The following is a 25,586-nucleotide window of genomic DNA, read 5'->3' on the forward strand; positions in this document are numbered from 1 at the left end:
GGAGATAGAGGAAGATTCTTTTAGTTTGAAGACAGTCTGATCTGCATAGTGAGTTCCAAGAGAGCCAAGAAAGGAAGAAAATAGTATGTTGTGTAGCTAGCCACAGGATTAGAGAACACTGAATAGGTAAAAATGTATTGACTGTTTATAGCTTGCTGCTTGGTGATTCTAGTTCAACAAATTATTTTCTTTAGGGCTGAAACCTCTTAAAAAGCACAGACAGACAGACACACTGTGACCCAGGCATGGTAGAACATGCCTATAATCCTGAAGCAGGTCTGAGCCAGCAGATATTATGTAGGAAGAGCTTCTCTAAAAACCAGAACACAATGCCTGTGTATAACATTCCTATTTACTGATGAAAGATTTGTCTCTTACAGGTCACAGCATGCTTTGAGAAACGCCGCCGAATGTCCCAGACAGCAGCAGACCAGAAAACTTTATTTTGCAATTTATCCTTATAAGCAATCATGTGCCACAGGACCCATTTCTACAATTAATTAGTTTCTAACTCATTATGTAGCCAAAGATGTCCTTGAGCTAATCCTCCTGCCTCCTCTTATGCACTTTACCAGTAAATTTATTAGTGTATTCACTGCACAAAGCTATGGGCTAGGTTTTTTTCAGATACTTTAATCCATGTATAAATTCTGTCTTCCACGTGCTGGGAACACAAGTGGTGGGACTGTAACTGACTCACCTTTTCAAAAGATGACATGCAGAGTTCAAGAGCATCAAACTCAACTTAGTAAATGGTTTACACCCGAATTGGTTAGAAAAGCTCATGTTGTAGGCATGGGAGGCCCTGCACCTACAGCACTCATGCCACGGCCTCCTAGATTCTAGGCTTACAACCAGGAGCCATCATGGCCCAGCTTGAATCTGTTTTTTGTTTTGTTCTTCAAAGACAACTCACAAAGACTAGTAGAAAATTTCAAGTTCAAAAGTTTTTAATTAAATAGTTCTCATATTTACTGTTCCACATTGTGGAAATAAAACTATGCAGAACATTGAACATTTTGAACAATGGCACAAACACATGTAGAGTATGATGAAGCCCCCTGTTGAACCTTACCAGGCAACAGGTTTAAATTGCAAGTTTACAGGGAAAACTACATCTGAACATTTCCGGTACACCAGAATTCCAAACTACTACACGGTTGCAGTCCTGTGGTCAATGCAGCTGCACTCTGTATGCACCTATTAGCAACTTAACCTAAAGAAGAAAAATGAGTGTTAGTGCACACCTACAACACTGGGGTACTGCTATTTTTAATAGTTTTTAAACAGTCCCAGAAGTTGCTGTATTACACACTAACTATTAAGAATGGTTTAAAAACCCAGCTTCCTTTCATATGAAGTCAGGATCTGGACTGCTCAGCAGGGGTGCCCTCAGACTTTACCTTCCTTTCATATGGAGTCAGGATTTGGACTGCTCAGCAGGGATGCAGTGCACACCTGCCTCAGTGTCAACACTCAGACCCATTAGTACCCTGCGCACTGACTACCTGAGCAGTAATCCTAAATATGAAACAGATTTTCACCTTGGCAAAGGGTGCTTCCGTCAACCTTATAAACAATTTATTGGGGCCGGCCACAGGGCTGAATGAGTAAACAAAGTGACTATCCTGGAGGGAAAAGAGAAAATAAAGTCAGACAGACTCACATCTGTGACATCTACAAACCCTAGAACCTTTTACAGTAGAAACCAGAGAACTGAGGGTTTTTTCTTTCTCTAAATTTTGGGATAGGCTCTCCCTGTGTAGCCCAGACTAGCCTCATGCTGGATGGCTCTACAGAGTGAGATCCGGGACAGGCACCAAAACTACACAGAGAACCCCTATCTGGGGGGTTGGGGGGGAGATCACATCTCAGCACATGGGAGGATTAATGCAAGTTCAAGGCCTATGAGCGCTGCATGCTGATACCCCCATCTCAAAAAATAAAAACATATATAGCACAATCACAGAAGAAATATGACTGTACTCAATTAACCATGCTTAATATAGCCTTAGGAAGGAATTCCAAAGTGGCAAAATGTACAATTTTCTTTTAAGTTAGGAGTGATGGTGCACATATATGACTGACCACAGAACTCTGATACTCCGCAATCACGTAAGAGTATCAGGAGTTGAAGGTTTGATGATGGCTTTATTTCAACCAAATCAAACCAAAGCATACCAAAAAGCATTCCTTTATATCAAAAGAGGATACACTAATTAACAAGCATAAACACAACCACTTCATATTCTGGCCTCATGTAAAAAGTTCTCAGGGCTAAGAAATTATTGTCACAATGTTGGTTCTAAGACATTGGTAGCATTAAAGTAAATAAATAGGTAAACATTAAATACTTTAAAACAAAATTTGGATTATTTTCTTTTACAATAAATGGGAATTGTCTAATACGGGAATGAACATTTTTTTGTATTTGTGTGTGGGATGTGTATATGCATGGTGTGCACACCCACACAAAGACTCTCAAAGCACCTACAGACATTTTAAACACCTTAAACTTAAGTCATCTGGCTTCTGATCAGAATTTTCAATAATGAACTACAGAAAAATCTTACCAGAAAAACAGGAAGTTGAAATTTATCATTTAAAACTACAGCTTGTACACTGCATGGTCCACAGAGCCGAGCAATGACTTCTTTACCCAAGAAGTTTGCATGGAAAATAAAGAGCAGGACACCAGAGCCTGAAGAAGGGAGAGCAGGAGATTAATACTATCATAGTGTGGGGGGTAGGGTCATCTCTACTGACAGGAGACAGTCCCTGGTAGATCCTCCTGCCACTTGTTCTGAGAAGGCTCCCACTCACAACACTTGCACTTTATCCTATAATTTTCACACCACAAAACTCGAGTAACCCCCAGGGAAGAGACTTCATGTATGACTTCTGTCTATACTGAAGGTAGCATTTTGTGTGTGAGTGTTTTGCCTGCATGTATGTATGAGTACCTGCTGCCTGCAGACACCAGAAAGGGGGTTAAGAACTCCTGAAAATGGAGTTACAGGTGTCTGTCATGTGGGTGCTGGAAGCTGAACCAGGTCCTCTGCAAGAGTAGCAACCACTTTTAACTGCTGAGCTCTCTCTCCAGCCTCAGTTACTCTGTTTTTAAAACAAAATTTCTATGATGTGACATCAATGTGTGGCAGTCAGAGGACTACTTATAGGGGCTGGTTCTCTCCTTCCATCGTGTGGGCTTCCAGAATCAATCCCAGACCTCAGGCTTGGTGGTAAGCATCTCTATGTGTAACATGCACACACTTCAAGTCTTATCCCCAGAACTAGAAACAAACAAACAAACAAACAAACAACAACAAAAAACTTGGGAGCCAGCAAGATGGTCTAGGAGATAGACATTCATGTGACCATTTGTAATAACTAACCAGTCCAGTTCTTTAGAATCAAAGCCTCTCCAGAGGTATATAAAATTCTACATTGCCTACATATCATTAAAGAGTTTTTTTGTTTTGGTGGTGCTTGGAATTGAACTAAGGAACTTGTGGAAGCTAAGACAAGTGTTCTACCACTGAGCTATACCCTACCTCCTTTGAATATGCTTAGAAAGCATGGAGTGACACAGAATGGCCAGGCTGAGACTTTGAGCCTGCTGCTGGGGTTTGTCTGAAATGCCATTCTATGCCTATTGGGGCCTTACATTTCAGGATGACAGAATAAAAAGATGTTAGAAGAATGGTAGAATTTCTTCTTCATGCAAGTAAGGAAAAGCAAAACAAAATGTGGTTGGTCCAGTTATATATATCTAATAATTCATGGTAAAATCAAGCCAAATGCCCCCTCCCTGCAATGCATACAGCCTATAATATTCAAAACAATCATGAGTCAGTCATAATATTATGTGCTCTGAGGCCAGTACTTAAGAGACTGAGGAACGAGTTGGGAGTTAAACTGTTGGGAGTTTAAGACAAGCCTAAGTCTAAAAATATAAAACTAAACCAAATTCATTAGTCAGCAAGGCAGCAATTGGCTATAAATAATAAGGTTGTATTTCCTTAAAAAAAATTTTCTTTGAGACACAGGATTTCAAGTAGCCCAGGATAGCTTCAAATTCACTACTATCCAAAAAGATAACCTTGAAATTCTGATTCTCTTGACCCCACCTCCTGAGTGTGGATATACCACTAGACACAGTTTATGTGATGCTGGGGACCAAGCTCAGGTTTTTTGCATATTAAGCAAACACTCTGCGCTGGAATTGGTCCTCTTGCCTCAGCCTCACAAGTGCTAAGGTTGCATGAGATGGCTCAGTGAGTAAAGGCACCTGCTGCCAAGCCTGACCATGTAAGTTGGACTCTCAGAGAACCCACACTGTAGGAGGAGAGAACTGATTCCCCAAAACTGTTCTCACTTGCACATACACCCTGGCACTAGCACACCCACACAAATGTAATGAAAAAACAAAAAATGTTTAACATGGTGTGTGTGTGTGTGTGTGTGACAGAACAATGGCTCTCCAGTTAAAGGGCACTTACTGACCAACCCTGACCATGAGGTCCACCCTGGGCTCCACATGGTGAAGGAGAAAACCAACTCCTGCAAAGTTATCCTCTGACCTCTACCTATGTACCATGGCATGAATGCACACATGGGCACACAAATGTGTAATCTGAAAGTGTTCTAAGTGCTAGGATGATAGGTGTGGATAACCACACCTGGATTAGGAATACACATTAAATAATTTTTGTCTTTATATTGGCATTTATTATATGTACAAAAAATATCTATTTTAGTTCCTAGAAATCTCCAAATGCATTATCAGTAACAGTAATCTCATAAATACCACATTATGATGTACGTTACAGCAATGCTTTTCTAAAAAATTAAAAAACAAAACTTTTTATTCTACGTGCATACACAGTGTTTGGAGGCCAGAGGACAACTTTTGGGAGCTAGTTCTCTCTCTACGTGGGTTTTAGGGATCAAACTCAGGTCATCAGGCTTGGTGGCAGAAGCCTTACCTACTGAATTACCTCACCAGTCCTAAGCCTTACCTACTGAATTACCTCACCAGTCCTAAGCCTTACCTACTGAATTACCTCACCAGTCCTAAGCCTTACCTACTGAATTACCTCACCAGTCCTAAGTAAATAGAGGAAAAAGATGTTTAACACAATAGCCAGGGCCCTATTTTCCACTTAAAGGGAGAGATAATGTTATCTGCCCTCCTTGAATGTGCCATGGTACAAATGGGAAGACAAGAGGACAGTCCTCAGGAAAAGGTCTCTTGTACCACGTGGGTTCTGGTGACTGGACTCAGGTCAGCCCTTCTGCTTTATTTATTCTTTCACAACTTCATCTATGCATCTAATATACCCCGATCATAGTCATCATTACGCTCTTATTCCCTTCCCCCACACCCACCAAACCACTTCTTCCCCATAGGTCCCTCTCCTAGTTCTGTTTTTGTTTGTTTGGTTATTTTGAGACAGGGTTTCTTTATGTAAAACCCCTGGCTGTCCTGGAACTTGTGCTGTAGATCAGGCTGGTCTCGAACTCACAGAGATCCGCCTGCCTCTGCATGCTGGGATTAAAGGTATGAGCCACTATTGCCGGACTACTTTTGTTTTTGATGGCCCACTACATTTAATTAAGGTTGCTGCATGAGCACAGCTAGGCTACTCACTTAGGCAAGGGCAGCTTCCTAGCAGCTCCACTACTGAGGAGTATGACGACCCCCCAGGCATCAGAACTGTTTATAGCTCTGTCATTCATTCTAATGGGAGGGGGGACAGCCTCAGAAGGCCGAGACAGGAGTACTGGAACAATACTATTAAAAAACAAACAAGCACAACCCAAGCCAGGCATGGTAGAGCATATCTTTAATCCCAGCACACAGGGAAGCTGAGCCAGGTGGATCTCAAGTTCAAGGCTAGCTTGACTACATAGTAAGTTCCAGGCCAGCCGAAGTACATAGTGAGACCCTGTCTCAAAAACAACAAAAACAAAAACTGAAAGAAAAAACCAAACAAGGGGGAACCCAGTAGATACAATAAAATTTAGGAGGAAAAAGGTAAAACTTAGTAAACAACTCTAATTATCAAGAACCAACTCCTAAGGTTTTCAAGGACTCACAGTGGCAGGTAAAGTGGCATGGGGAGGCCTCCTGCCAGAGCAGCTCTGCCAGCTATCACACAGTGGTTTCTGCTAGAGTTCCTTCAAAGTAAAGGTTTTACTTCGGAATAAACTCATCTTTACAGACTAGAGCTTCACACACTCACGTTTGAAAGAGAGCATATACTTACCTTCTGGTATGTTCTGAGGGGGCTTGTAATTGAAATCTGTTGAGAAGTCTGGTCCCTCGCAGAGCCGATGACAGGCTATTGGGAAAACAGGTTCCAAAAGAGCAAGGCGAGATTCAAAATAATCCCTTATTGTTTCTTCTGCAACTCTTGAAAGTCTAGTGAGAGAAGACAGAAGACTGCTAATATAATAGTTAGGTATGGTGAATGATACCTCAGAACTCAGTATGCTGATATACACCGAGTTTGAGGCCAGCCTGGGCTAGAGAGAGACCCTATTTTTTAATGTACATGTCCTGAATTATTACACTGTACCACATAAATATCAACAAATTAAAAATTTGGTCATTACACATTGTGTACTGTATCAATATAATACTGTATCCTACTGTACAATTAAAGTTTAAAATATATACATTAGGGGTTGGGGATGTAGCTCTGTTGGTAGGGTGCTTGCTTTGCATGCATGAAACCCAGAGTTTGATCACTAGCCCCACATAAATCAGGTGTGATGGCATGCATCTATAATCCCGGTACTTAGGAGGAAGTCAAGAAGATTAGAAGGTCAAGGCCAGCCTCAGCTACAGTGAGTCTGAGGCTAGACTGGAATACATGAGACCCTGCCTTCTCTTCCCCCACTGTAAAAGAAAACCACAGGCCAGGCGGTGGTGGCGCATGCCTTTAATCCCAGCACTCGGGAGGCAGAGCCAGGTGGATCTCTGTGAGTTCGAGGCCAGCCTGGACTACCAAGTGAGTTCCAGGAAAGGCACAAAGCTACACAGAGAAACCGTGTCTCGAAAAACCAAAAAAAAAAAAAAAAAAAAAAAAAAAAAAAAAAAAAAAAAACCACAAAAAGATGTATTCATGCCCATAAAGCCTTCCCACTAACTTTGCTTTTTAACTTTTTTTTTTTTCTTCCCTGAGACAGGGTTTCTCTGTGTAGCCTTGGCTGGTCTGGAACTCACTCTGTAGACTAGGCTGGCCTTGAACTCAGAGATCTGCCTTCCTCTGCCTCCTGAGTGTTGGGATTAAAGATGTATGCTGCTGCCACCACTCAGCGCTACTGTATAACTTTTTAATTTTACTTTTTGCAGTACCTAGGCCCTTGCACATGGCTAAGACAAGTGCTCTACCACTAAGCTATATCGCTAGCCCTGACTTCCCCTTTTAGAAACTGCTTTTCTGATTCTATGTTGGGTGTAGGCCAGAGGACAGCACTGTGTGCCATCTCTATCACACTCTGCCCTATTCCTTTGAAGCAGGTCTCTCTCTGAATCTGGGATCCACTATCCAGTTAGGCTGGTAGCCAGACACCCCCAGCAGACTCCTGTCTCCACTGTTCCAGTGCTGTGCTAACAGGTGTGAATAAGAAAGACCATGGTCACCCACCTTGTTCATGTGGGTGCATATCAAGCATTCTTTCCACTGTGCTCCCCATCTCTCCAGCCTCTTCACTTTTTTTTTTTTTTTTTTTTTTGGTTTTTCGAGACAGGGTTTCTCTGTGTAGCTTTGCGCCTTTCCTGGAACTCACTTGGTAGTCCAGGCTGGCCTCGAACTCACAGAGATCCGCCTGGCTCTGCCTCCCGAGTGCTGGGATTAAAGGCGTGTGCCACCACCGCCCGGCTCTCTTCACTTTTTACATTGAGATAGAATTTTACTACGCTACTCAGACTGGTCTTGACCTCTTTCTGTAGCCCAAGTAGAACTTGGACTTGGAATCCTTATGCTTTAGCTGCCTGAGTAGCTGTGAACCACACAACCCAGCACTACCTTTGTGAAAAGGAATTACAACTGTGGCCTCAGTTGACTTCCCTCTCATGAGGTGGCCTTTAAATTTCCTTTTCATCCATCTCCTCTTGTTGGAACAGTAGTTTGCACAAGGGCAACTTTTACTCAGTCTTCTCCATAATACTGGCCTTTGAAACAGTGTCACAAAATTCACGTAGCGTTTGGCTAATACATGAATGAAAATTAGAAATGAGAGCCTCTTAGTCCTGAGGAAAGAAGAAGGCTGGGCACCCCACTGCCAGGCGCTCTGCAGTTACCCATGTGTTCAGAGAAAAAAAAGGGATGAACTGGCTTCCAGAGATTCTTTATGGGAATGCCAAGGACAGGCTGTCAAATAGACACACCAGGCAAGATGCAACTTAGTCCCTTGCCTAGAATTCACTTTACTTTCTGTTTAGAATACATGATGTCTGGTTTTCAAGCTCAGAAGGCCAGGGATTGCTACTTCCAGATTGTCTCACCAGGAACCTGTAGGAATAATAAGGACCCCATCTTCTCTAGCAGCGTTTTTTGGCAGGTGTTGTCAAAAAATTTTGTGTTTATGTGGTACTGGGGATGGAATCATAGGCTTTAGCACATGCTAGGCAAAAGCTCTACCACAGAACCACACCCCAGTCCATCAAAAGAATTCTTCAGTGAGAAAGGTAAACTTCTAATATGGTTCAAAATGCACTTGAAAAATAATGCACTGGAATAGAGAGCCATTGAGGAAGACACAGATGTCAACCTCTGGTCTCCACGTGCATACACGCACACACGCGCGCACGCACACACACACACACACACACACACACACACACACACACACACACAAAATGTTAGCCAAATTAAGAGTGGACGTAACTTTTTTGAGAAAGAGTCTTTACAGTCTAGGCCAGCCATGAACTAGCTATGTAGCCAAGGAGCCAAGCCTCCTAAATGCTATTATAGCACATGCCACCATGCTTGGTTTTAAGAAGTGCTGAGGATTAAACCCAGGGCTCTGCACACATTAGGTAAGCACTTTACTAAGCTACATCTCTAGTCCTACATTTAACATTTTTTTTTTTTTTTTTTTTTGGTTTTTCGAGACAGGGTTTCTCTGTGTAGCTTTGCGCCTTTCCTGGAACTCACTTGGTAGCCCAGGCTGGCCTCGAACTCACAGAGATCCGCCTGCCTCTGCCTCCCGAGTGCTGGGATTAAAGGCATGCGCCACCACCGCCCGGCTAGATTTAACATTTTAAGGAGATGTTCCCAGGGTTTTCTAAGATTTTAGTAGCCTGTACGAATATGCACCTAATAAATATGCCAATTGCTAAATGCATGATCTACTGAGGAGAGAAACCCAACAGGATTTTTTGAACATTTTGAATCTTTTTTGAACATTTTCCTAGGCAAACTATTCCAAATAAGATGGCTTAAATAAACAGTCATTATCTCACTCTGACTTAACCATGGCACATTCACCTGACACTTACGTTTCCAAATGGCTCTTCAGCAGTTCGTACACAAGCACATTGTTACACTGTTTTGCAAAGTACAATGCACTATTTTGGTGCTTTGACAAAATATTGCAGTCAGCTCCACATTCAATCACAAGGCGTACAATGTCCGAATTTCCTCTTTTACATGCCTAGGTCAGAAAAGAGGAGTGGCAATTTCTTCATTGTAAATCCTCATAACTTCAGTTGGTGTGGGTAGTTTTCCCCACATAGGTCTGGCAGCTCTTTTTCATAATACAGAGAAGGGAAGACACCCAGTGCCAGGTCTTACCCAACATTAGCAACAGGGCAGCATTGAAGAAGTATACTAGAGGCTTCGGTGAGGAGTAGTAGCCTCCAGGATAAATGCCCTGACACTTCACTGGGCTCTAGACTTTCATCTACAGCCCCACCCCATCTTTCCCAGCACCCTGTTTTACCTTTCAGTGGTGCCCTCTCACAGAGGGACACTCAGCTCCTGCTTGGCCTTTGGCTGCCAGAGCTCCCTAACTCAGCAAAATCAGCTATTACCTGTTACCAAGTTCTGCAAATACAACCCCCTAAAATGCTGGAGAACCGCTCACTTGATCCCTGTTACTATTTAGGTACAGATTAATATTACTTCACTTACTACAGGGACATCCCCCTCCAAGTTTGAAAGGGCTGTCTTTTCCTGAATCTACCCTCCTTCCCGAACTAACCTACCCTTAATCTTGGTATTTCTTTCTCTGTCTCCCAAGTGCCCTCAGGAGTACTCACAATCCTGTATGGTCTTGTAGAAAATACTGCACTCGCCTTCCTGGGCTCTTTCTTCTACTGAGGTGCAACTGTCTGCTGTCTAGTAGTTTCTCAGTAAGATAGTGCTCTGAAGTGCTACCTCTGGTCTACATATGTGGTAATAACAGACACACAAACAGACTTACGACTCCTGAATAAAAGGACTGTTTACACAAACTCAAATCAGGCATAGGAGGGCCTCACAAAGCAATGACCAAGGCCTTAAGGGTCTGACTGGAGGCCCAGGAGAAAGAAAGAACCCAGGTTATTAGAAGACAGGGTTCAGGACAAGCCTGGGGTTGTACTGCAATCCACCTCACTGCTCATACTTGACAAATACAGACAAATCCCTGCTTAGATCACAGCTTATGCAAGGCTTTACCTCAGGGAAGAGAGAAGACAGAGTCACTTATGGACACCTGGATCTGCTGAGTCCTAGCAGCACTAAGAACCAGAAACCTGGAACTACTGCAGAGGAAGGAACCACTCTGGTCTGAGGCCAGTGAGGTACATGCAACCTACCACTCAAACAAGAGTACAAGCAGGGAGGCTGGGAGCAGCAGGAAGATTCAACAATCTTCAACTCAAAACATGTCTGCAAGCCACAATTCCAAAGGAGGTAGATTCGCCAAATACAAAGTAATGAGAGTACATCATATATTCCTTTGCTATTCCCAGGCCTCTAAACCTGTGAAGATGGATGCTGAGCACCCTTTCATGTGACTACAGGATTCCTGGTTGTATAGTCATGGCATCTTTGGAGTACCTTTGGCACAACTATCCAATTCCTGCTATATTCAGCTGAATATGTATGGACCTCTGATGTCAGTATCTTAACTGGCATTTGACATACTAATTGCTTCTAGGAAAAGCCTATCTCCATCTAGCTTAGCACACAAACTCTTTCTTGGTCTTGGGGAATGAGAATCCACCCAAGACACCTATCTATAAATCTCTAATAAATTACACTCTTTGCAGCCCTGGATCTCTGCCTCTTTCCAGTACCTTCTGCTTCTAGCAGAGAGTTCTCAGTCACTTAACACCAGCAGCCCCTTCCATCTCTCCTGACTCAGTGCCTACCACTTCCACCCCATGACTCTTGCTGGGTCCCTTAGACTGAGCTTATTCTAGTACATCTGCTGACCCCACAATACTGCTCTGCTGATCCACGTCTACTCCACGGGAGCTGCTGAATTCCAGGGACTTCCTTGTTCCTATGATTTCCCAGTCTGCAGTACCAACATCAATACCCAGTGTGAAACTGAAGACTTACTTTCATGAGTGCAGTCTCACCATTGCTTTGCTGGACATTTACAAAAGCTCCAGCTTCCAAAAGGATAGCCACAGTGGTTAAAAAATTCTATTAAAAAACAAGAAACAAATTTAATTCCAAGAATTCCTTAAAAGACAGCCCTATCTTTTAGATGTTCTGAAATCAGGAAAAAACTCAGCAGGTTCCATGCAGGTGACTGGTCACTGTCTCCCTGACTCTTCACTGTAGGGCTACAGGTGCCCACTTGCTGAGCCTGGTCCCCTCACTGATGTGTTACCAAGTGCCATGGAAGTCTACCCCCTGGCTTCCATGTGAGAATTCTACATGTGAGTCTTCTAAATCACTTAAGATTGAATAAATACTGTCAGGGTAACTAGATATTGTACTCATTATAAATTATCAACTGGGTAAGTCACATTTTAAATCTGGTTACAAAGTACTGCTAATAGCAAAAATTAATTCATGTGTCACAGACTCATTGAAACCACAAAGTAAGGCTACGTAACATATGCCCATTATATTTCACTACAAAAACAGGTTCTCAGTGTTCCTTCATGCAGTCACATCTCAAACCTTTTCCGCGGCATGAATGAGGGCTGTGGTCCCGTTTTTCTGGCGCCCATTCACTTTTGCACCTTTGGTGATAAGGAGTCTCAGCAGGTCATCTTGCCCCCCTGCTGCAGCCAGCATCACCAGCGTCATCCCGCTAGAGTCCTGTGAGTCGTTAATGAGAAACCATGCAGTCCTTAATCAGAAACACTTCAGAAGCAAGTCTCTGCTGTCCAGATGTTTCAATGAGAAATCACTGAAGTACTTTGACTTAAGCATCCACTTGGGCTAGTTAGCTACTTAGCTTAATAATTAATCAGAAACTAATAATCTTTAGGATTTTTTTTACATGTGTTCATAGTGGGGAAGGTGTGCAGATGCATATAGAGGCCATTGTTTTCATCAAATGCTTGCTACCTTAATTAAGATTCATTTATATTATTTTTAATCATGTAGTATATCTGCGTATCTCTGTGGGTGGGGGGTGTGTATGTAAGTCCAGAAGACATCAGATCCCTGATCTGTAGTTCCAGGGATTGTGAGCACCACCCAGCAGGTGTGCTGAGAACTGAAGTGCAGCTCTCTGCAAACATACTCTTAATCACTGAGCCACCTCTCTAGCCCCTCTCCACCTATTTTTTTGAAACAAGGTTTCTCATCAAATTCAACTCACTGATTGAGCTACACTGACTGGGTAGCAAGCCCAAGGGATGTACCTATCTCTGCCTCCCAGATAGGCGCTGCTATTTGTGCCAGGAATCCAAACTCAGGTCTTTCATGCTTGGGTGGCAAGTGCTTTTCTGACTGAGCCACATCCCCAGCCCTGAAATTTACAAAATTTGTGTATATGACGTGTGGGCACAAGGACTGTGCATAGGTAGAGATCAGATGCCAAACTAGGCACTTGCCTTTCACCTTGTTAAAAGCAAGGTCAACTCTTGTGCACTACTGACACTGCAGGATTTCTCCTGTCTCTACTTCCTATTTTGCTGGGATCAAAAATGCAGGTGACTGAGCCTGGATTTATGTGGATTCTGGGGATTCAAACTCGGGTCCTCACACTTGATGACAGCCTTTTACACACTAAGCCCATCTTCCTATCTCCTAGAGTTTTAGAAAGATAAATGTTGCTGTCAGGCATGGTGGTACACCTTTAATCCCAACACTCAAGGCAGAGGCAAGTAGACTTCTCTGAGTACAGGCCTGTGAGGGATATACAGTGAGATCCTGTTTCAAAAAATAAATAAAATAATTTAAAATAAACATTGCCATTAGATTTTACAACCGCCCTGTATAAAAAGCAAATATAGTGGCTCATGCACTTGGAAGGTGGAGGCAGAAGGATTTCTGCAAGTTTGTGGCCAATCTGAACTACATACACATTGAATTTTAGGCCAACCTGGGCCAAAGGGGGAAAAACTAAGGGGCTGGAGAGATGGCTCTGTGGTTAAGAGCACTTGTTGCTCTTACAGAAGACTCATTTCAATTCTCAGCACCCACATGGCAGCTCACAACTATAACCGTAGTCCCAGGAGAACTGATGCCCTCTTTTGTGTACAGGCACACATGCAGACAAAACAATCATATACATAAAAATATAGAGAGCTGGGCGATGGTGGCGCACACCTTTAATCCCAGCCCTTAGGAGGCAGAGGCAGGCGGATCTTTGTGAGTTGAGGACAGCCCGGTCTACAGAGCAAGATCCAGGAAAAGCTACAGAGAGAAACCCTGTCTCGAAAAACAAAAACAAAACTAACTATACATACACACACACACACACACACACACACACACACACACACACACACACATATATCTTTTCAAAAATGAAATAAATCCATTGTAATAAATTCTATATCAAGTTTTCTTGATATAAAATGAATGGCAAATTTTGAGGCAGATGTTGATCAGTTCTTTACCTATAAAATCGAAAGCACTATTTAAAATGACCAGGGAAAGAATTTCACTAAGTGAGTGTGGTGACTCACATGCATAACCCCAACACTCAGAAGGTAAAAGTGGGAGGATCAGGTGGTCATCCTTGGTTCTACAGCCTGTCTACATGGCCCTGGCTCAAAGAAAAAAAAGAATCTTTAAGTGACTGAAGGCAACCTATACGTATACTTCCCCACCAATAAATAAAGATTACAAATTTTTAAAAAGATTTTTCTAAAAAAAAAATAAAATAAATAAAAATTTTGTTAATAAAAGATTTTAAAAGTCAAAAACATATCATTAAAGCAAAAAAAAAAAAACCCTATGAGAATATAATCATATAATCTCTAAAGAAAATGAGACACTGAAAAGTCATAAAATAAGGCGGGTGGTGGTGGCGTAAGCCTTTAATCCCAACACTTGGGAGGCAGATCCAGACGGATCTCTGTGAGTTCGAGGCCAGCCTGGGCTACAGAGTGAGCTCCAGGAAAGGTGCAAAGCTACACAGAGAAACCCTGTCTCGAAAAACCAAAAAAAAAAAAGTCATAATATATCAACAGATGTACCTATATAATGTAGAAATTACTAGAGCCAGGTGTACTTGAGAAGTTTAGGCAAGAGAATCACTACAAGTTCAAGGCTAGTCTGGGCTATATAATGAGACTCTACATAAGAAAAAAATTCAGGTCTCACCTAAAAGGCAAAGGAAAAAACTCCAATATGCTTCCATGTAAAAAGAAAAAACAAAAAACCCATACACATTGGTCTATGAAAAATCGTAAGTGACAATGGAAAGCTGGGCAACTGCTATATGGGCTATCATCAAAAGCATACAATAGCCACACGAAAGGGAAGTTCTCTTACACCCCTACCACTGCAGCACATGACAGTCCCAGACACGGCCTGCATGAGAAATGCAGACGTAAGTATTTAAACACTTGTTTGCCAGCTGGTGACACTTGTTTGCCAGCTGGTGGCACTTAATGTGCAGCCTTGCTCTGTGACACAGCCGTGCCCACTTCTAGTTCCCTGTGGGGATGTGAGCTCTCCACTTCCTGCTCTTGCCGTCGTACCTGCTGCAGTCGCCATGACTCTCCGCCATGACTCTCTCTACCCTCTGGAACAGTTTGCCCAACCAAATAAACTCTCCCTTTTTTAAGTTGCCTCTGATCATAGCCTTTTATTACAGCAACAGAAAGCCGGGCGGTGGTGGCACACACCTTTAATCCCAGCACTCGGGAGGCAGAGCCAGACGGATCTCTGTGAGTTCGAGGCCAGCCTAGGCTACCAAGTGAGTTCCAGGACAGCTAGGGCTGTTGAACAGAGAAGCCTTGTTTTGAAAAACCAAAAAAAATCAAACAAACAAACAAACAAACAAAAAAAACTACTTAAACCAGTCATTTTAGAGAGCTGGAATTTCAGGGATTCTAATGTACACTTACAGTCTAAAGAATTTTGACCTTTAAAATGTGAACATGTATTTACTTTTCTAAGAAAATAACTGAACTACCACATTGTGTCAAAACTATTATTTTCCATGCTTTTTGTGAGATTTCCCTCCCAAGAACATAGTACCTCTTGATCTAAGTTGTATTCTTCATTTGAGTTCAGTGCAACCTTCACAGCAATATAATCTCCATTTTTCACAGCATCCCTCAACAAATCTATAATGAAAAGAAAGGTGCATTAGATTTTATAAATCTAAATTTGTGGAAGACACAAATATGTAATCACTCACTACTTGGAATTGTATTTGTTGTGGTAAAGGTCTCATCTTCCCCATCAAGATGCTTTTGAAAATCTTCTAATTTCATCCACTCCAACTGCAGGTCCATACCCAAACTCAAAATCTGTTGCCTGCCATCTGGAATATATAAAGGCATCATTAACATATAATCTTATGGAGTATTAAAAACAAAACAAAACAAAAAACCAAAGCAAAAAACCAAAAAACCATAAGGCTGATATTAAACGTGTCTCATTTTAAACAAACTTTTATGTATACTGCGTTAGAATGCCCATGTTCAACCTTTACACTGTAACACATACTGATCTGCATACTCAGGGTAGTCTAAAATGTCTACAGTTACTTTAATAAAATGAAAACCAGAGCATAGATAGACTGGTGGCTAACCTCGAACCCCAGCACTTGAGAGGCTCAGGCAGTAGGGCTATCTATGGTAAGCCTAACCTGGGCTTCAGTGTGAGACTGTCTCAGGAAACAAACACAAGGTGGGCAGTGGTGGCGCATGCCTTTAATCCCAGGGCTCGGGAGGCAGAGGCAGGCAGATCTCGAGTTCGAGGCCAGTATGGTCTACAGAGCGAGTTCTAGGACAGCCAGGGTTACACAGAGAAACCCTGTCTAGGAAAAAATAAAATAAAATAAAATAAAAAGGCAACACAAAAGAAACAAACAACAAAACCAGCTAGCCAGGTATGGTGGCACATGCTTGTAACCCCAATATCCAGGAAGCCAGGAGGCAGAAGGAAGATTGTCACAGGTTTGAGGCTAACCTAGTATACACAGTGAGTTCTAGACAAGTCAGAGCAACATAGCAAGACTTTGTCTTTAAGAAAAAAAAGAAAGACAAGGAAAGAAGAAAAAAACAAACAAGGCAAATATTTGATGGCAAGAGTAGGATTTTTTCCTTAAAAAATCAATTCTTAAACTTTACACAGGTTAGGAAGATAACCTACTGAAGAAAGGAAATCTGGAAAAACTGTGCCAATAAGTAACTTTCCAAAATGCTCTTCTCTTTGCTAACTCCATCACAGAAATTGAATGGATAGATGAAGGTCCATCTAAGCCAAGCTTAACACTACCAGCTTATTGTGATGATGAGAGCTTGGCTACAGCAGCAGCTTGGCTTACACTGTGGCTCAGTTCATCTAAACACTGTTCATTTCTATCCCATGCTCAATGCTACTTCTGGACCTGAAGATTCACTTTCTATATTTTTAATAAAAAAGAAAAGCCAGGTGGTGGTAGTGCATGCCTCTAATCCCAGCACTCGGGAGGCAGAGGTAGGCAGATCTCTGAGTTCCAGAACATCCAGGGCTACCCAGAGAAACCCTGTCTCAAAAAACAAAGAGAAAAGAAAAAACAGAATACCAAAGAATGAATGCACAATGAATACAAACATTAATGCACGCTTATGATCATACCTGGCTACTCTTTATGGTGTTACCTACATCGGGAGTCTAGGTTAGAATCTGGATTGATCACACCCTTTGTAAAATTAGTTGGTGACAATCTAACTAAAAATTGTATTTTTGCCTGTTTCTGAGCTTCCAGCGTCTTAAATAACAGCTTTGATGACTTGTAACTGTTTTTACACTTCTTGGGGTAAGAGGGAGAGTGGAGGACACATGCCACAGCATAGTGTAGAAGTCACTATTCTGTGTCCTCCTTCACACTGCAGGCCCTGGACATCAAACTCACTCAGGTCACCAGGCTTGATGACAAGCATTTTATTTGCTGGGCCATTTTGTTGGCATCTTTTTCTTTTGTTAAGAAATCTTTGGGACTGGAGAAATGGATCAGCAGGTAAAAGCACTGGCTATTCTTCAGAGGACTGGGGTTCGATTCCCAGCACATCGTAGCCCATAACTTCCTAGAACTCAGTCACACATGATACATAGACATACATGAAGGCAAAGCACCCATATATATAAAAACACTTAAAAAAAAAAAATCTTTGGAGATAGTAAGATAGCTCAGCAGGTAAGGCAGTTGCTTGGCAAGTCTGGCTATCTGAATTCCATCCCCAACCCCATGGCTGAAGGAACCACTCCTAGAAGCAGTCCCCTGGCTTGCACACATGTGCAGTGGTACATAACTGTGTGTGCAGTGTTTCACATATTTACAGTCTTTCCCTACCCCAAAGTCAGAAACCTTAGCTCCATGACTACTAGCATCTAAAGTAGCCCTATTCTATTAAGGATTTGACTTCCACATAAGAGTTTATGTGTGTGGATAATCTATTATCCTAAAATAGTGACTAAGAGCGTGTTTGTTCTATCAGCCCAAGTCTGGGACATGTGTCACCTTTTCTCTATCTCACAGCTAAGCATGAGCCTGACTGAAGACTCTGTTGTACTAATCAATACAATCTTCCTAGTGCTGAGTAAATAAGGTGTTTTGTTTTCTTTTTAAATAAAAAGAAATATGTATGGGTGTTTTTCTTGAATGTGTTTCTGTGACATGCATGTAGTTAGTACTCTTGGAGGCCAGAAGAGGGTATAAGATCCTATGAAAATGGAGCTACTGATGGCTGTGAGCAGCCAAGTGGGTGCTGGGAATTGAACCTGGGTCCTTTGCAGGAGCAGCCATCTCTCCAGCCCAACTGTTACAGTTTATTTATATAGTAGACTTGGATTACTACTGACAGAATTGGATTTGGCTTCTGAGTCTTCCATATAAATCTCAGAGTTGGTATTTGTAAACTCTTTGGAAAATTATTTTTTTTGCAGTGTTGAGAGTGGAAACCAGGGCCCTGCACTTTGTCACTGAGCAAGATCTCTAGCCAGTGCTAGGAGTTTGATACTAACCAGATGCAGGCTATGATCAGCTTGAAGTAAATGATAAATCTGTAAAATGTTTTTCTATTAATAAAAATGGCAAAGATTTTAATAGCTTCCTTGAAGTGCTGGAGATCAAACCTAGTCTTCACATAAGCCAGCCGAGCAGATTTTAGTGACTTCCAAGAAATGTTTTACAATTTTCTCCATACAGATCTTGTGTTATTTATTTCTTAAAATATTCTTAGCAATCTTTTAAGTATTAAATATTGCTTGGAAGCTATAGGAAAGGTGGTAAACTTGGGAGGCTAACATAGAATTAGGAATTTGAGGCAAGCCTGGGTTATACAAGACTCTATCTTAAGACAAAAACAATTTTTTCAAAAGTCCATTATGCAAAACTACATCTGGAGATGAAATTTTCTACAACATCTAGTGTATTATATATTCTGAATTTTTTTTTTTTAATTTCAATATAGGGGCTGGAGAGATAGCTCAATGATTAAGAGCATTTGTTGCTCTTGCAAGGGAACAGGATCAAGTTTCAGTTCCAAGCACCAACATGGTGGCTCACTACTATCCTTAACTCCAGTTCCAGGGGATCCAATACCCTCTTCTGACCTCCTCGTCATCAGGCATTCATGTGGCGCGCGCGCACACACACACACACACACACACACACACACACACACACACACACACACACACACACCACTCATACAATTCTAAAAAAATTTTTTTCAATAAGACTAGGTATTTTGATCCCAGAACTTGAGATGCACAGACAGGAGGATTTCTGTGAGCTTTAGGCCCAGCTTCATCTACACAGCAGCTCCAGGCCAACCAGGGCTATGTAGTGAGACTCTGTCACCAAAAAAAAAAAAGTATTTAAAAGAAAAACATCACAGGACAGCAGTGGTGCACACCTTTAATCCCAGCCCATGGGAGGCAGAGTCAGGCGAATCTCTGTATGTTTGAGGCCAGCCTGGTCTATAGAGCAAGATCCAGGACAGGCATAAAAAACTACACAGAGAAACCCTGTCTTGAAAAACAGAACAAAAAAGGAAAAACATCTATTCCTTGACATTTACAGATTATACAATTTTACATAAGATCAAGCTATCATCTCTCCAGGTGGCAGTGGTGCACGCCTTTTATCCCTGCACTTTGGAGGCAGAGTCAGGCGGATCTCTGTGATCACAGAGTTCGAGGCCAGCCTGGTCTACAGAGTGAGATCCAGGACAAGCACCAAAACTACACAGAGAAGCCCTGTCTTGAAAAAAAACTAACAAAAATCAAGCTATCTCATTATACTTATTATACAGGTACACATCTAAATTCCTCCTTCCCATAGCTTCTGCATTTTGTATTCTACACAAGACCCTTCCTTTCTCAAAATGTTCCCAGGATAACATTTACAACAGTCTCACTTAATATTTCCTATTTTCTGCAAAGTTAAAAATACACAGCAGGGAGTGATGGCACATATCTACTGTCCCAACACTCAGGAGGTAGAGACAGGAGGATGCTGAGTGCACAGCTACATGTCCTTGAATCCCTAGGTAGCTGCGGATAACCTTGAATTCTCAGTCCTCTTGCCACTACCTACTGAGGGTCGGTGTCACCGTGCATAGTTTTTAATCTGATCATTTTGGAATAAAATCTCAAGATAAAAAATTAAGCTGGAAAATAGAAATCTTTATAGTAACTGTATTATAAGAACTTAGAAAATATTTGATGCATTTAGATGTCAAAGAACAACCTAAGTCTTCAATATTAAGTTATTCAGGAGATCCAACTAAAATCTTTATTACATTCTGAGGGAAGAGTAGATAATATGGGACACACAACACTCCTAAGTTACTCTACTGAACAATGCCAAGCAAACTCACCAGAATTCTCATCCGTTTGGCATCCACTGTCTGAAACTTCCTGATCCCCTTCTGCAGCAATGTATGCCCATGTGTCCGTCTCATCTCTAGTATTTCTTTCTTTAAGTGAACACTTGTCCTTGGTTTTGTGATCATCTGTAGTTTTATAATCCACTGGGATTTCTTCTCTTTTCCAATTATTCTCAAGAACATCATTTTTGTCTTCTGTTTTTTTAAATAAATCAAATGCACTTCTGATTTCCTTAAATGCTAGTTCAAAAATTAAAGCCAATGGTTAACTATAAGTTGCAAATTTATGTTACAATTAAAAAAAAATCTGTATTCATATTGAATAAACATCTTTTCTGTAGTTTTACTAATACTTGCTTTGGTTATAAAGCAAAGTAAGATTTACTATCAAAGTCACAAAATCATTTTAACTAGTCTTTTCACTGGCTTCTCAGTATCCAGAAAGCTTTGACAAAGGTGTATTCAAATCTGCTTGGGTAACTTTTCCTCCTTCATGCTTTGTTTTTTTTTGTGGGGGGGCGGTGATTTCCCTGTGCACACTAGACACATCCTATCAGACCAGATCCTTCATCTTTTACGCCAATTTCAAGTTCATTTTTTTGCCTTAAATGAAACCGCTATTTATTTTATGTATGTGGAGTACTGAGTCTGGTTTCCAATATCCCTGCTAGTAAAAATCTATATAACCAGCACTTAACAACCCTTCCAAATTGTCTAGTGCTTTACGTATTTTTCCTACACCCCCCTACCCCCATTTTTGGTACTCAGGATAAAAGCCAAGACCTTGCATGCTAAGCACATTCTACCACTAATCTATCCAGTTTCCCCCTCTTTTCTTTTTTAGTTCAAAGCTAGTGAATTTGGTGGCTTTATCAAGTGCATGGTCCGTGCTCTCACATCATGTTCCTTTCCCCATTCAACACCAGTTTCTGCACAGGCTCTAGGACAGTCACACATGGGTTGATGCCTTTGCCAGGAGGAAAGGTAGGGGTGTGACTAGGAAGGCTGAGATTCCTTCCTTCAGTAGTTCTTTGTCACAACACAGCACAGTAGTTCAGAACACCTGATCAGCAAGCAGTGTTCACTCTAGACATTCTGCCCAAATATTAATTTGGTAGTATTTTGAATCTCCAACTAATCTCTGAAATATAGTGTTTCTTGCATTGTTCAAAATATATGCAGTCCTTATTGTTACTTTATGTAAGAGCCACTAAGAAACATGGCATTACTACTGCCATGTCTGAGTCTAGACCTAAAATAAAATCTACTTTTACAACTGGAGATGCAACTAATAAGCACTTGCTTAACATGAATAAGACCCTGAGTTCCACCTCTAACCTGGGGAGGAAAAGGAGTATTACAAATGTATGCAGCTGGCCAGGTTCTGTGAGTTTGAGGCCAGCCTAGGAAAAACAAAACACCTCAAGTCAGGAAAGCTGAAGAAATGACATAACATGTAAGAAGGCCTACTGTGCAATCATGAGACCTGAGTTCAAATCCCCCAAATAAAAAAAGCTGGACATGCCTAAAACTCTGAACTATGTGGGGTGTGGACAGGTGGATTGCTGGGGCTTGCTGACTAGCAATTTACCCCCAGACTCAGTGGAAGGAAGACCCTGGCTCAAGGGTAGGTAAGTGGCGAGTGACAGAGCAGTAAACCCCATGTCCTCCTCTGGCCTTTGAGTGCATGGGGCCAATGCCCACACACACCTGCCTGCACACATACCTATACACCAAACACTAGAGAAACTGGAAATACCCCCAAATTAAACTTGAGTACCAATAGGAAGCTAAAAGTAGAAAATTACACTTTTAATTTCATATGAGGGCACAAAAACACCGAAACACTAAAAATATTTATACATAATGTACATATAAAATAAAATTTGGATTTAGACTTGGGTTCATTCCTAAAAAACCTAATTATATGCACATATATCATTGAACCAGAATGAAAAATGAGAAACACTTTTTGTCCCAAATATTTCAGAGAAAGGACACTCAATCTTTATAATAAACTAAATTTTTGTTTTTTGAAACACAGTTTTTCTGTGATGCTCTGGCTGTCTTGGAACTAGCTCTGTAGACCAGACTGACCTTGACCTCAGAGATCCAACTGCTTCTGGAATTAAAGGTGTTTGCCATAACTGCCCAGCAATAAGCTTAAGTTATTAAAGTGTAAAGCTCTAAATTCCCTGAAGAACAAAATTTTATAACATGACAGAGCTTATCTTTCAGGGTAAACTAAGTTCTTTATACAGAAGGTGAGTTAGACATTTACTGCTCTTGCAAAGGACTCCAGCTGGGTTCCCAGGACCCATAAAGTGGCTCACAACCATCCATAATTCCAGTTCCAAGGGATCCAATGCCCTCTTCAAGCCCTCAAGGACTCCTGCATACACATGCACATATATACACCCAGGCACACACAAATACATAGAAAACCAATTAATAATTCTGCTTATTTATTTATTCATTTGTTTGTTTATTTGAGGCAGTTTCCTGGCTGTCCTGGAACTCTCTCTGTAAAGAAGGCTGTCTTCAAACTCAAGAGATCTGACTGCCTCTGCCTCTGGAGTGCTGGGATTAAAGGTGTGTGTCGCCACCATCCGGCAATTTATTAATTCTTAAATGATGGCAATGAACATGAAAATATTTTTTACACTTACATTTTAATCCCTTTGGCTCTTTTCGGCATTTTTCTTCTTTGTCCAAATCATACCTTTTCTGGTATTTTTCTTTGGGTTCATTTTTTTTCATTTCTTTCTCCTAAAGACAGACAATACAAAACCCAAAACAAGAATAGATAAAAAGCTGATACTGTATAATTTGCAAACCAAAACATTCAAGCATCCACATCTGTCTACAAATACTTGAGCACATAGCTGGTGATTATTCAATTTTTCTCCCACTGCTCCTCCAATCAAAATTATCCTTTAGACATAGTAAGCCTATACAAAATGAAACTCAAAACCCAATACCCTGACCAGGTGGTGGTGGCGGCGGCGGCGGCGGCGGCGGCGGCGCGCGCCTTTAATCCCAGCACTCGGGAGGCAGAGGCAGGCAGATCTCGTTGAGTTTGAGGCCAGCCTGGTTTACAGAGCGAGATCCAGGACAGGCACCAAAGCTACAGAGAAACCCTGTCTCAAAAAAACAAAACAAAACAAACCCCAAAACCCAATACCAATCTCCCCATTTTCTTTTAAGAATTTATTATTTAAAATGTCTGTGCACAGAATGGTAATGCAAACCTTTAATCCTACACTAGGGAAGCAGGGACAGCTCTATATGAATTCAAGGCTAGCTTGCTCTCTATACAGTGAGACCTTCTCTCAAAAACAAACAAAAAACACTTGAATATGATCAAAGTTCACTATATACATGTATGAAAATGTCATTGTGAAATCCAATTTTTTGTACAATAAGAACTAAATTGCTACAAAATTAAAAAAAAAAAAAAAAAAAAAGCCAGGCAGCCCAGCACTTGGGAGGCAGAGCCAGGCAGATCTCTGTGAGTTCAAGGCAAGTCTGGTCTACAGAGCGAGATCCAGGACAGGCACCAAAACTACACAGGGAAATCCAGCCTCCAATCACACACACACACACACCCCCCCCCCCCCCCCCCCCCCCCCCCCCCCCCCGCCAAAAAAAATCCTTCATCTTGGGATTGCAGAGATGGTTCAGAGGTTAAGAGCACTTGGTGCTCTTATAAAGGACCTGGGTTCAGTTCCCAGTACCCATTATGAGTAATTCCAGTTCCAGGGGATCTGACGCCCTTTTCTAGACTTTGAAGGCACACACGTGATACAGACAAAATATTCATACAAATAAATCTTTAAAAATTTAACAAAAAACCCAAACTTAATCCATGCTATTTCATTCCTCTACATTCCCCTGTACCCTTGTAAGCACTACAGATAATGCTTTTGTTTTTATTTACATTGTACATGGTTTTTTTCTCTATCACATTTTCTGAAGTTTTCCTTCTGGTACACTGACCTTATATTTCAATTGACTGTTACAGTCTCCAGGTTGAAAAAAACCAGTATTTTCTGAATCATTTTTCCCATGGACTGTCAAACTTACCAGTTTTTCCCTAAGGATAAGACTATCACAAATAATCCTTTAAGTTTTTCCAGACAGGGTCTTGCAATGTAACCCCAGGCTGGTCTCAAATTCCCAATCCCTCTGCTTCCCAAATTTTCAGATTACAGTTACAGACCTGCAAACAGGACCTAATATCTTTCTATAGACCACAGCTTCAACTATGGGGTTATTTAAAACCAATGTCAAGGGAGCAAAAAAATTTTACAACAGAAACACATTTCTGAATGTTCAACTATCAAAAATTAGTTCAAGCTCAAATGCAATGTCAACTCTGCCAGATTCCTCATACTCAAGTCTACTGTATGTTTTTACTGTAAAAACTTCTGCTGTTACCGTAGTTCAGTTGATGGAGTGCTTGCCTAGCATGCACAATGACCTTGGTTCAAGCCCTAGGGTTACATAAACTGATGAAAGACAAATCAGTTCAAGGTCATCCTCAGTTACACAGCCAGTCCATTCTAGACCAGCCTGACACCTTGTTTCATAATCTAATTTTTTGGTTTGAGATTAGAACAATTTCAGTTTCTGAAATGGCCCTAAATAATCTGCTTGTACTACATACTTGTTTTTTTTTTTTTTTTGGTTTTTCGAGACAGGGTTTCTCTGTGTAGCTTTGCGCCTTTCCTGGAACTCACTTGGTAGTCCAGGCTGGCCTCGAACTCACAGAGATCCGCCTGGCTCTGCCTCCCGAGTGCTGGGATTAAAGGCGTGCGCCACCACCGCCCGGCTGTACTACATACTTGTAAAGGAACATTTTCCTCACCAAAAATCAAGACATGGATCAATTCCCAAAAAATACATCCTGCAGCATTAAATATTCAGCCAAGATTTAATTTTTTATATTAAATTAAGTATATTCATTAGTATGCAAACTTATATACTTAATGCTAAAAGTAAATGAATATCAGAGATTGTTTTTTAAAGTAAATTTCTTTATAATTTGTTATCACTAAATGTTTGAATTTATTATCTCCTTTATATACTTTATAATGTAAGGTCGCATAAA

The 25,586-nt window shown here is 41.2% G+C and overlaps 1 protein-coding gene across 2 annotated transcripts in view; it reads right to left on the reverse strand.

Moving 5' to 3' along the window:
• Positions 1-932: 932 nt before the first annotated feature.
• Positions 933-25,586, reverse strand: part of Mphosph8 (M-phase phosphoprotein 8) — a 34,053-nt gene continuing 9,399 nt past the window's right edge. Inside the window, exons 4-14 of one of the 2 annotated variants that reach the window (XM_052733122.1) lie at positions 23,143-23,242; positions 20,465-20,713; positions 15,790-15,915; positions 15,627-15,715; positions 12,141-12,281; positions 11,568-11,654; positions 9,515-9,669; positions 6,273-6,427; positions 2,574-2,701; positions 1,545-1,628; positions 933-1,216 (exon numbers count right to left, since the gene is read on the reverse strand). In XM_052733122.1, the coding sequence (XP_052589082.1) occupies positions 1,175-1,216; positions 1,545-1,628; positions 2,574-2,701; positions 6,273-6,427; positions 9,515-9,669; positions 11,568-11,654; positions 12,141-12,281; positions 15,627-15,715; positions 15,790-15,915; positions 20,465-20,713; positions 23,143-23,242 (1,356 nt within the window). In that variant the 3' untranslated portion in view covers positions 933-1,174. The other variant, XM_052733121.1, reaches the window with a different exon arrangement.

The sequence above is a fragment of the Peromyscus californicus genome, unplaced genomic scaffold, assembly GCF_007827085.1.
Source record: "Peromyscus californicus insignis strain IS unplaced genomic scaffold, ASM782708v3 Scaffold_12__1_contigs__length_115047231, whole genome shotgun sequence".
In the NCBI taxonomy this organism is placed as follows: Eukaryota; Metazoa; Chordata; class Mammalia; order Rodentia; family Cricetidae; genus Peromyscus; species Peromyscus californicus.